At 49.6% G+C, this 12,173-nt stretch overlaps 1 protein-coding gene across 1 annotated transcript; it reads left to right on the top strand.

Moving 5' to 3' along the window:
* Positions 1 to 6: 6 nt before the first annotated feature.
* On the top strand, positions 7 to 3,737 carry RFNG (RFNG O-fucosylpeptide 3-beta-N-acetylglucosaminyltransferase). The gene is made up of 8 exons (XM_008049917.2): positions 7 to 59; positions 283 to 331; positions 940 to 1,042; positions 1,160 to 1,313; positions 1,636 to 1,724; positions 1,804 to 1,969; positions 2,626 to 2,711; positions 2,806 to 3,737. Exons 3-8 carry the CDS (start codon positions 1,002 to 1,004, stop codon positions 2,882 to 2,884), a joined length of 615 nt encoding a protein of 204 aa, XP_008048108.2. The 5' UTR covers positions 7 to 59; positions 283 to 331; positions 940 to 1,001; the 3' UTR covers positions 2,885 to 3,737.
* The last annotated feature ends 8,436 nt before the right edge of the window (positions 3,738 to 12,173 follow it).

Here is a 12,173-nt window from a genome sequence, read left to right as displayed (position 1 = left end):
ACCACGGACCGCGCCTGCGGTTGCTGCTGCGCACCTGGATCTCCCGGGCTCGCCGGCAGGTGTGCTCGCTCCCGGACCCCGCCCCGGGACCCCGAACCCCACGGCCTCGACGCTCCCGCTCGCAAAGCCGAGGCCGACCCTGCGCGGCCCTTCGGGTGGGGGCAGCGGGGACCGCCTCCCGAGGGTCGCACCGACGCCCGGCGAGCTCGGAACGGCTCACCTGGGCTGGGCCCTAAGGCCCTGGGTAGCCCCCTGGCGCCTCACGGGGTGTTTCTCCCCCAGACGTTCATCTTCACCGACGGGGACGACCCTGAGCTCGAGTTCCAGGGCGGTGAGTGTCTCCCCAGTCCTTCTGCCAGCGAGACTGAGGTCTCTATGGGCGGGAGAGCTTACCCTCCGAGCCCCAGAGAGAGGCACGCCAGGCCGCGAGTGCTTTACACTCTTTCCTTGTCTGGGTGCCACACATCCTGTGTCATGAGAGCTATTGTCACTCTCTGTGCATGGGAGTGCCAGGGAGGTTAAGGAATTTTGCCCAGGGTCACACAGCCAGGACGCCCACCCACTGGCTAGCTCAGGGCCTGGGCCCTACCCTGCCAATCAAGCTCTGCATTCCCTCTTCCCCTGGCTACTGGCAGACTTCCAAGAGCCTCTGGCCAGTGCCACGTCCCCTGAAGAAACCCCATCAGAGAATTATTCCTCCCAGGTCTGGCCCGGGAGTCCTATCTCTGTCCCGTTTCCACTCAAGCAATCCCCAGTGATTTGTCATCTACTGTAGCCTCAGAAATCACCAACAGGGTCAGTTGAGTGAGGGCTGACCTGGGGTTGTGATTGGACCTAGGCAAGGTGGCCCGGTCCACTGGACAACCACATTGTGCCAGCATTGTGCCAGCACTCTGCCAGTCTCAATCCTCATGCATCTCTGGTTCTGAAACTTGGCAGGTGGCCGTGTTGTCAATACCAACTGCTCAGCTGTGCGCACCCGCCAGGCACTCTGCTGCAAGATGTCTGTGGAGTATGATAAGTTCATCGAGTCTGGGCGCAAGTATGTAGTGGTCATGCCCTGTCTCCCTTGGAGAGCCTGGGGCTGAGCTGAGGTGGGGCCTCCAGTCCTGCCGTGCCAGGCCCTTGTGCACAGGACATCCCATTCTCCTGACCGCAGGTGGTTCTGCCATGTAGACGATGACAATTACGTGAACTCCGAAAGTCTCCTGCACCTGCTGTCCACCTTCTCACCCAGCCAGGATGTCTACCTGGGGCGGCCCAGTCTGGACCACCCCATCGAGGCCACAGAAAGGGTCCAGGGAGGCAGAACCGTAAGTGCCGGGGTTAGACCTCTTCCCTGACACCAGGCCACGGAGGCGCAGCCAAGAGTATGGAAGGATGTTCAGCTGGGGGCATGAGCTGACCCACCCAGGTGGCCTGGATATCGTGTTTCAGGAGCAGGCGGGACAGGATGTGCTCTGGGCCAGGCGAGGAAGAGTCTGGAGGCCACAGGCTCCCTGTGCTCTGGGAAACTTCTGTAACCCTGGAAGGAGCTCCTAAGGGGCAACTCAGGGGAGACATGTGGGGAGTCAAGAGAAGAGTCAGAATGAGGAGCCCCATCCTGAGCAGCCTTGACTGGTCCCCCACCCCCAGGTGACCACAGTCAAGTTCTGGTTTGCTACTGGTGGGGCTGGGTTCTGCCTCAGCAGAGGCCTCGCCCTCAAGATGAGCCCATGGGCCAGGTGAGTGGAGGCGTGACTGCCCCCGGGGTGGAGGGTGGGACCGAAGACTGAAGGAGTGCTGATGGGCCTCCCCCTGCAGCCTGGGCAGCTTCATGAGCACAGCCGAGCGGGTGCGGCTGCCAGATGACTGCACGGTGGGCTACATCGTGGAGGGGCTGTTGGGTGCCCGCCTGCTGCACAGCCCTCTCTTCCACTCCCACCTGGAGAACCTGCAGAGGCTGCCGGCTGATGCTGTGCTCCAACAGGTATGGGCTTCAGCAGTTACAGGGCAGCTGCCTGGGGCCTCCGCAGGGGTTTCTGCCATGTGGGCCTTGCCCCACTACCACCAGGGCCAGCCTTCCCTGAGCAGGGGGTTGGGATTTACATGTGGCTATGGGTGGGCCTTGGACAGATAGACCCCTTTGTCTACTGGACATGGGGTCCTCAGGTGTGGGTGGCGGATGCGGGGTCCTGGGTGCAGGCGCTAGATGTGGGATCCTCAGCTGCAGGTACCGGCATCAAGTCTCAGTGGGAGTGGGGACAGGTAAAGGGCAGTTCCGGAATTCTCCCAGGGCAGAGGGGCCCAGGGACAGCTGGGCAGTGGTAGTGGCCTGGACAGTGATGGGAGATTCAGACCAGGTCCCCATTACTCGGAGCAGAGAGGGAATGATAACCAGCTTTAGATAAGAAGTCTAGGATCCCTCACTCCTCCACAGACCCCTTCTGAGGTATCTTCAGTGCTGCTCTTCTTCTCAGCTCGTGTCATCTTTCAGTGTTGTTCCCTAAACCTGGCCTGGAGGACATGGGGAGGGGTGGGTGGGCCCGGGTCCCTCTAGCAGGAGCTCCTGGCCAGGAGAGGACATAAAGACAGTTGCCCTGAGACCAGAACTGCCCTCACACTTTGCCTCCCATCCTCTCCCAGGTCACCTTGAGCTACGGGGGTCCCGAGAACCCACATAACGTGGTAAACGTGGCCAGAGGCTTCAGCCTACAGCAGGACCCCACTCGGTGTGTGGGCAGTGGTGGGGGTGTGCTTTCGGCCCCCGGGGGCTCTGGTGCCAGTCCCTTGCCTGCACCCTGACCCCACTTCCTTCCTTCCCAGGTTTAAGTCTGTCCACTGCCTTCTCTACCCAGACACAGACTGGTGTCCCAGACAGGAGCAGGGTGACCCCGCCTCTTGATGACCAGCAACCCCTGACCCAAGGCTGACTCTGGTTCTGCCCCAGGTGCAGGGAGCAGGAGCAGTGTTCCCCCTGTCTGGCCCCAGTTGGCTCCTTCAAGTGCTATGGCCAAATGCAGTGAGATGTGGGCGCCAGGCAGACTCCACTGGCCTGCAGACACCCCCTACAATCCCTTGGCAGCCTGAGGTGACTAAGCGCTTTGGGAGAGCGAGGACTGCCAGATTCTGAGTGCCAGGGGCCATCTTAGGAGCCATAGTGCCCTCCTCTTGGCCCAACACAGCAGATCAATCACATGGAGGAAGTTTACCCAAGCACCTGGATTCATAGAGTGCTAGCATCCAGGTTCACGGGGCTCCATTGCACTCTTCTGGGGCTCCAAGCAAAGGTCCTGCCTGTTCTTTCAGGCCCAGGCACAAACCATTGCAAGGGTTTTGCCTGGCAGGGCTCATGGGGGGATGCCACCCTCTCTGTCGCACACGTGGTGCACAGCCAGGCATGGAGCTCAGAACTCAGGCCTCAAGAGGCCATGCTCATGGCCAGAGCTGCACTCCCAGCCCAGGTGCCCCATCTGGAGGCCTCCCGATTGAGGCCTTGGAGATGCTTTCTGCTCTGACTCAGTGTTTAGAACTTCTCTGCTCTGGGCAACCCCCACTGGGCCTCCCATTTGTAAAACAGTAGGAGCCTTTCATTTGGGGCTCCTCAGGAGTGCCACCACCTCCACCTACTGGTCCCAGCAGACCCACTGCCCTTGACTGGTGCCTTTGTGGGGGAAAATCAGACAAGGAGGGGCGTCACCTTCCCTCTGCCTCCGCTTTGCTATCGCCCTGAGCTAGTAAAGGCTTCATTCTTATTCCCCTGGCTCCTGTCTTGATCGACTCCGGCAGCTCGGCTCTGCACTGGTCCACAGCTGTCCCCCTTCCCCCCTGGAAAGGCCCCGTCTCAGGCAGACCTGTATTCTTTGCCATTCTGCCCACCAAGCCTCAGACCCACTAAACTCTTCTTTGTGAGCCAGAGCACACAGCAAGGATGGCAGGTGGGGATCCTGTCCGGAGGGACAGAAACTGGACAGATATTGTCCTGAGAGGTCTACTTCCCGTGCGTTGTGCTTACATTCTCAGCGTGTTGTGGAACTAGTGCATGTGCACGTGGATAAGGCTATGTGCATGCACGTCTAAGAGTGTATGCGTGGCTGCTGAATACGTGGGCATGGACGTGTGTGGGCATGCATGTGTATGTATGGTTGTGTGCATGTCTAGGCAACTGTGTATGTGTGTGTATATGGACGTATGCATGTCTACATGGCTGTGTGTGTGTGCTTAGTTGTACATGTGTCCTTGCAACTGTGTGTACAGTTGTATACTATGTAACTGCATGGAAGTATGGTTGTACGTGTATCTGTGTAGCTGTGTGTACATGCATGGTTGTATGCGTGTATACACCGATGTGTGTGAACATGGTTGCATGTGTGTTTACATGTCTGGTATGTATCTGCATGGTCATATAAATGTACTGAGGGTGGATGTGCATGTATGTAGGTGGGTATGTACCCAAGTGCATGTCTATATGTGTGTGTGGACATGTGAATGTGGAGGGCGGGGGAAGTAGTACCTACGTAACCATATTGTTTTCCATCTAGTTTATTGCTGCATGGCCAGGAGTAAATTGCAAGCTGGGTGTAGTGGCTCATGCCTGTCATCCCAGCACTTTGGGAGGCAGAGGCAAGAGGATTGCCTGAGCCCAGGGGTTTGAGACCAGCCTGGGCAACTTGGCAAGACCTCATCTCTGTAATAAATAAAAAAATTAGCCGGGCATGGGGGTGCTTACCTGTGGTCTCAACTACTTGGAAGACTGAGGTAGAAGGATTGCCTGAGCCCAGCAGGTCGAGGCTGCGGTGGCCATGAGCATGCCACTGCACTTGCCTGAGTGACAGAGTGAGACTGTGACCCAAAAAAATAAACAAATAAAAAATGCACCCAACAACACTAGAGTCAAGCATCACCGGGTCTTTGAGGCCTGGGGCTGTCATTGGTCCCTGGCTTTGGACACTATAGGCCCTGGGCTGGGAGAGGAATAATGGGGGCTCAGAGTAAGTGTGTTGGGGTGAATTTCAGCAGGTCTGAAACCTAAGTCTCAACAAGAGATGAGAAAACTGAATTATTGAAAGTTGCTACAGGATCATTCCAGTAACTATCAGACCCGCTAGTGCAGGCATTGCCTGCATTGCCTCCAGCCCTCATGCTTGATTCTTGCTAGGCATGGGGTTTGGGGTTCTCCATCCTCTTCCCTGAACATTGTGTGATGGTTTCCCTCCCTCCTGAGCCCGCCGTGTGCTGCCCACCTAGAAACACATGTACTTGGATTGCAGTGATGTGGACATGGGCTCATCCAATCAACATATAGGGCACCTGGGGATAAACCCCTGTGAACGGGATGTTACTTAAGACACACGGTGGTTTTCTGGATCTTTAGGCCCAATGCTTTCCAAAGGTTTAGCTCAGCTGCACTCCTCTGAGGATATAACATGGCATCTTACTTCACCCTTGTCAATACTGGTCTCAGCTTAAAACACTGTGTTGCTCTGTGGTGAGTGGATTGCCTGAGCCCCTGGGTTCAAGACCCGCCTGGGCAGCAGGACCTCATCTCTACAATAAATCAAAAAATCAACCGGGCGTGGTAGCGCCTGCCTGTAGTTCCAGCTACTTGGAAGGCTGAGGCGGAAGGATCGCCAGAGCCCAGCAGGTCGAGGCTGCGGTGGCCGGGAGCGGCCACTGCACTCCAGTCTGGGTGACAGAGTGAGACTCCAACTCAAAAAAATAAAAATAAAAATAAAAGAAATGGTAACTCTAGTATTTAAGCTATTCTTTGAGGTTGAACTATGTCACCTCTGTGAGCTATTGCTTTATTTCTCTCCCTTTTTGGTCTAAATCAGGTCTGAGGCTTTTCTCCTAAGTGCCTAGCCATGCTGCTCTTGTTTCATATCGTTGGGCTGATTTTTGTTTTGTTTTGTTTTTGAGTCAGGGTCTCATTTTGTGGCTTAGGCTGGAGTGTAGTGGCATGATCAGGACTCACCACAACCATGACCTCCTGGGCTCAGGCAATTCAGCCTCCTGAATAGGTGTGACAACAGGGTGTGCCACCATGTTCTGTTAATTTTTTTATTTTTTGGAGAGACAAGGTCTTGCTGTGTTGTCTAGACTGGTCTCGAACGCCTGGGCTCAAGCAGTCCTCTTGCTTTGGCTTACAAAAGTGCTGGGATTACAGGCATGAGCCACTGCAGCCAGCATTAGGTTATGATTATAAACTTTTCAAACTGGTAATTTTACACTTTGATCCAAACGACCTTTTCCAGGCAAAGCCAGTCCTACAGCTCAGATATTCTGGAAGTGACTTTGGCCATCCCAGATCCAAGTCTCCCTTGGGTCCAAATGGCTAAGGGCTACAGAGTAACAACCCCATGGAAGCGGATGAAGAGAGAATTAAGGGGAGTCATACCCCAGAAGCAAATGGAGGTTGGAGATGGGCAGGGGCTCCAGGGAGCCGGCACTGGTGGGAAGAAGGCAACCAGGGACCCACAGGCAGGCATTGGTAGACCCCCCTACCAAGGCAGAGAGGTGGTAACAGGCACAGGTCACATGATGGTGGTTTGGCAAGTTATAAGGAAATGTTCATGTTCAGTGGACACCTCCCTTCAGCCCTAAGAGCCCTGAACAACACAATAAACCACGCAGATGTAACAGACATCTAGCAAACACTCTACAGCACAGCACACATTCTTCTCAAGTGCTTGTGGAACTTCTCCAGGAGAGACCATATGTTAGGCCACAAATCAAGTCCCAATATGTTTAAAAAGACACATTAGGACAGGTGCAGGGGTACTCACCTGTAGTCTCCTTCTACTTGAGAGGCTAAGGTGGGAGGATTGCTTGAACCCAGGAGTTTGAGACTAGCCTGGGTAACATAGTGAGACCTCATCTCTAAAAAAATGTTTTAAAAAAAGCAACAACAATATAGATACCATACAAAGTATCTTTTATGAACCCAGTGCAATGAAGTTGCAGATTAATAGCAGAAGGAAAGCTGGAAATATCACAACTTTGTGGTTATTTAACAACTCGCTCTTATTAAACAACCGGTTGGTCAAGAAAAAAGCATAAAATAAAATACCGAGAGGTGGCCAGGCTCAGTGGCTCAACCTGTAATCCCAGCACTTTGGGAGGCCAAGGGGAGTGAATGGCCTGAGCCTGCGGGTTTGAAACCAGCCTGGGCAACTTGGCGAGACCTCATCTCTACAATAAATAAATTTAAAAATAGCCGGGTGTGGTAGTACGCGCCGGTAGTTCCAGCTACTTGAAGGCTGAGGCAGAAGGATCGCCAGAGCCCAGCAGGTCGAAGCTGAGGTTGCTGTGAGTGTGCCACTGCACTCCAGCCTGGGCAACAGAGTGACTTAGCTGGGCTTGGTGGCTTAGCCTGTAATCTCGCGCCTTGGGAGGCTGAGGTGAGTGAATTGCCTGAGCCTGCGGGTTCGAGACTCGCCTGGGCAACTTGGTGAGATCTCATCTCTACAATAAATCAAAAAAATTAGCTGGGTGTGGTAGCGCATGCCCGTAATTCCAGCTCCTTGGAAGGCTGAGGCGGAAGGATCGCTGGAGCCCAGCAGGTCGAGGCTGCGGTGGCTGGGAGCGGCCACTGCACTCCAGTCTGGGTGACAGAGTGAGACTCCAACTCAAAACAAAAAAAAACCAAAAAACTTAGAGGCAAATAAAACAAAACCAGAACTTACCAAAATGTACAAGATGCAGTAAAAACAGTGCTGAGGAAGATATATTTATTACTACAAAACACATTAAAAAAGAATGAAGACTTCAAGTCTACAACCTAACTTAAGGAACTAGAAAAAGAACAGACTAAACCCAAAGCTAGCAGAAGGAAAGAAATGATGATTAGAGTAGAGATAAATAAAACAGAGAACAGAAAATATCAGAAATCAACAAAATCAAGTCAAAACTTGGTCCTTTGAAAAGTAACAAAATTAGCCGGGCTCGGTGGCTCAGCCTGTAATCCCAGCACTTTGAGAGACTGAGGTGAGTGGATTGCCTGAGCCCGCAGGTTCGTGACCCGCCTGGGCAACTTGGCAAGACCTCATCTCTACAATAAATCAGAAACTAGCCGGGCGTGGTCGCGCGTGCCTGTAGTTCCAGGTACTTGGAAGGCTGAGGCGGATCGCCGGAGCCCAGCAGGTCAAGGCTGCGGTAGCCGGGAGCGTGCCACCGCACTCCAGTCTGGGCGACAGGTTGAAACTCCACTTCAAAAAAATAATAATATTAATAATTAAAAAAGAGAAAAGTAACAAAATTGACAAGCTTTTAGTTAAAATTACTAAGAAAAAAAGATTCAAGTTAATAAGATGAAAATGAGGCTATTACTACTGAGTTTAGAGACATATAAGCACTTATAAGACGGTACTATGGACAGTTATACATCAACAAATTGAATAACCTACATGAATGGACAATGCCTAGAAAAACTTGCCAAGACTAAATCAGGAAGAAATAGAAAAATACAAATGAGCCTAAATCAGTAATCAAACACCTGACCTAAAAAAAGAAGTTTGAGACCGAATGGCTTCACTGGTGAAACTTTTATTTACTTTTTTTGAGTAAGTCTCAGTCTCACCCAGGCTGGAATGCAGTGGCATGCTCACAGCCACCACAGCCTTGATCTGCTGGGCTTAGGTGATCCTTTCACCCTAGCCTTCCGAGTATTTGGAACCACAGGTGCACACCACCATGCCTGGCTAATTTTTAAAAATTTATTGTAGAGACGAGGTATCACCAAGTTGCCCAGGCTGGTCTTGAACCCATGGGCTCAGGCAATCCTCTTGCCTCTGCCTCCCAAAGTGCTGGGATTACAGGTGTGAGTCACTGCATTTGTCCTCTACCAAACATTTAAAGAAGAACAACACCAGTCATTCCCGAACTCTTACAAAGAATTGAAAAGGAGAGAATGCTTCCTAGCTTTTTTATGGGGTGGCTTTACCCAGATACCAAAGCCAGACAAAGACACCACACAAAAAGAAGAGTATATATCAACATTCATTATGAGCATCGATGTGTAAGGAAGTCCTCAACAAAATACTACCAAACTGAAGTCAGTAGCATATTCAAAGGATTATGCACCATGACCAAAGTGGGATTTATTCCTAGAATGCAAGGCTGGAGACAACGTATGAAAATCAAACAGTGGAATACACCACAGAATGAAGAGGGAACCATGTGATCATCTGAACTGATGGAAAGAAAGCATTTGGCAAAATTGACCTTTTGTGACCAAGAAAACCAAGTGTAGTAAGGGGAAACTAGATATCCACATGCAAAAGAATAAAGCTGTGTTCTTAACTAACACCAAATACCAAAATTTATTTAAAATGAATTAAAGACATAAAGCATTAAAACTAAAACTAAAAACTCTTAGAAAGAGCTGGGCACGGTGGCTCACGCCTATAATCTCAGCACTTGGGGAGGCCAAGGTGAGAGGATTGTATGAGACCAGGGGTTCGAGACCAGCCTTGGCAATTTGGTGAGACCTCATCTCTACAATAAATCAAAAACAGACAGAGTGAGACTCCAACTAAAAAAAAAAAAAAAAAAATTATATATATATCTTAGAAGAAAACAGGAGAAAAAACCTCATGACATTGGACTTGACAGTGATTTCTTAGATATAAAACCAAAAGCACAGGAACAAAAGAAAAATAGGCAAATTGGATTTCACCAAAATGTAAAACTTTTGTACATTAAAGTACACTACCAACAGTGTAAAAAGGCAACACACAGAATGGGAGAAAATATTTATAAATCACACACCTAATAAGGAATTACTTTATAGAATATATTGAGAACTCCTAAAACTCAACAGCAACAGAAAACCTGATTCAAAAATGGGCAAAGAACTTTTATTTTCCTTTTTTTTTTTGGAGTCAGAATCTCACTCTGTCGCTCAGGATGAAGTGCAGGCACACTCACGTCCACCGCAGCCTCAACCTGCTGGGCTTAGCCTCAGCCTTCCAAGTAACTGAAACTACGGGCACGCACCACCATGCCCAGCTAATTTTTTTGATTTATTATAGAAACAAGATCTTACCAAGTTTTCCAGGCTAGTCTCAAACCCCTGGGATCAGGCAATCCTCTTACCTCCACCTCCCAAAGAGCTGGGATTACAGGTGTGAGCCACTACACCCAGCAAAAATGGGCAAAGGACTTAAATACACTTTTCTCCAATGAAGGTGGGCCACATGTACATGAAAGGATGCTAAACATCACTAATCATTAGAAATACAAATCAAAATCACAATGAGATACCACCACCTCACACCCATTAGGATGACTACTTAACAAAAAAGACAAAAAATAACAAGCATTGGTGAGGAGGAGAAATTGGAACCCTCAGGCATGACTGGTGGAATTGATGCAGCCACTGTGGAAAACAGTTTGGCAGTTCCTCAAAAAGATAAAATAGAATTACTAGTCCAGGCACAGTGGCTCACACTTGTAATCCCAGCACTTGGGGAGGCTAAGATTGATTGCTTGAGCTCCAGAGTTTGAAGCTGCAGTGAGCTATGATCATGTCACTTCACTCTAGCCTGGGTGACAGAATGAGATCCTGTCTCAAAAAAGAAAAGAAAAGAAAGATATAGAATTCAATCCAGTTCCATTTCTGAGTAAATACTTAAAAGAATTGAGAGTAGTAACCTGAATGAATATTTGTATACTAATGATCATAGCAGTATTGCTCAAAAGAGCAAAAAGATAGAAACAATATGGTGAAATAAGAAATCAATAGTGGAAGGGAACTTGGAAGATTCACTAGTATGTGGAAATTCACCATCATGCTCCTAAATAACAAATGAGTCAAATAAAATGGGACGAGAAAAAATAGAAAGCACTCTGAGATAATAAAAACAAAACACAAATTCCAAAATTTAAGGAATGTAGCAAAAGCAGTGCTTTCAAGGAAGTTTTAGCTGCAAATGCCTATATTAAAGAAGAAGAGACCAGGTGTGGTGGCGCATGCCTGTAACCCCAGCACTTTGGGAGGCAGAGGCAAGAGGACTGCCTGAGCCCACGGGTTCAAGACTAGCCTGGGCAACATGGTGAGACCTTATCTCTACAATAAATAAATAAAAATTAACCAGGCATAGTGATGCACGCCTGTAGTTCCAGCTACTTGTAAGGCTGAGGCAGAAGGATTGCCTGAGCCCAACAGGTTGAAACTGTGGTGGCCGTGAGCATGAGCATGTCATCGCACTCCAGCCTGGGTGACAGAGTGAGATTCCAACTCAAAAATAAAAAGAAAGAAAGAAAGAAAAAGAAATACTATGAACAATTGTATGCCAAAAAAATTAGATAACCTAAATGAAACAAACTCCTAGAAACACACAAACAACCAAAATTTACTCGAGAAGAGATAGAATATCTGAATAGATCCATAACAAAGAGATTGAATTAGTAATAAAAAAAGATCATCTCACAAAAACAGGTCCAAACTCAAATGTCTTTACTGGTGAATTTTACCAAAATTTTACCAAAATTTGGGGAGTTAACACAAACTCTTCCAAAAAAGGAAAGAGGAAGCCGGGCTCGGTGGCTCAGCCTGTAATCCCGCGCCTTTGGGAAGCTGAGATGAGTGGATTGCCTGAGCCCACGGGTTCGAGACCCACCTGGGCAGCGAGACCTCATCTCTACAATAAATCAAAAAATTAGCCAGGCGTGGTAGCGCGCACCTGTAATTCCGGCTACTTGGAAGGCTGAGGCAGAAGGATCGCCGGAGCCCAGCAGGTCGAGGCTGCGGTGGCCGGGAGCGGCCACTGCACTCCACTTTGGGCAACCCAGTGAGACTCCAACTCAAAAAAAAAAAAAGGAAAGAGGAGTGAACACTTTCCAGCTCCTTCTATAAGGCCAGTGTTATCCTGATACCAAAACCAGACAGACATCACAAGAAAAGAAAACCACAGACCAAAATGTCTTATGAATACAGATGCAAAAATCCTCAACAAAATACTATCAAGCTGAATCTAGCAACATAAAAAAAGAACTATAAGCCTGGCTCGGTGGCTCAGCCTGTAATCCCGCACTTTGGGAGGCTGAGGTGAGTGGATTGCCTGAGCCTGCGGGTTCGAGACCCGCCCGCACAGTTTGGCAAGACCTCATCTCTACAATAAATAAATAAAAAAAACTAGCCAGGCATGGTAGTGCGCGCCTGTAGTTCCAGCTACTTGAAAGGCTGAGGCAGA

The sequence above is a fragment of the Carlito syrichta genome, unplaced genomic scaffold (assembly GCF_000164805.1).
Source record: "Carlito syrichta isolate Samal-C Ts95f unplaced genomic scaffold, Tarsius_syrichta-2.0.1 Scaffold139178, whole genome shotgun sequence".
In the NCBI taxonomy this organism is placed as follows: Eukaryota; Metazoa; Chordata; class Mammalia; order Primates; family Tarsiidae; genus Carlito; species Carlito syrichta.
The sequence above is the reverse complement of the archived record's forward strand: the minus strand, read 5'-3'. Positions and strand labels throughout refer to the sequence as shown.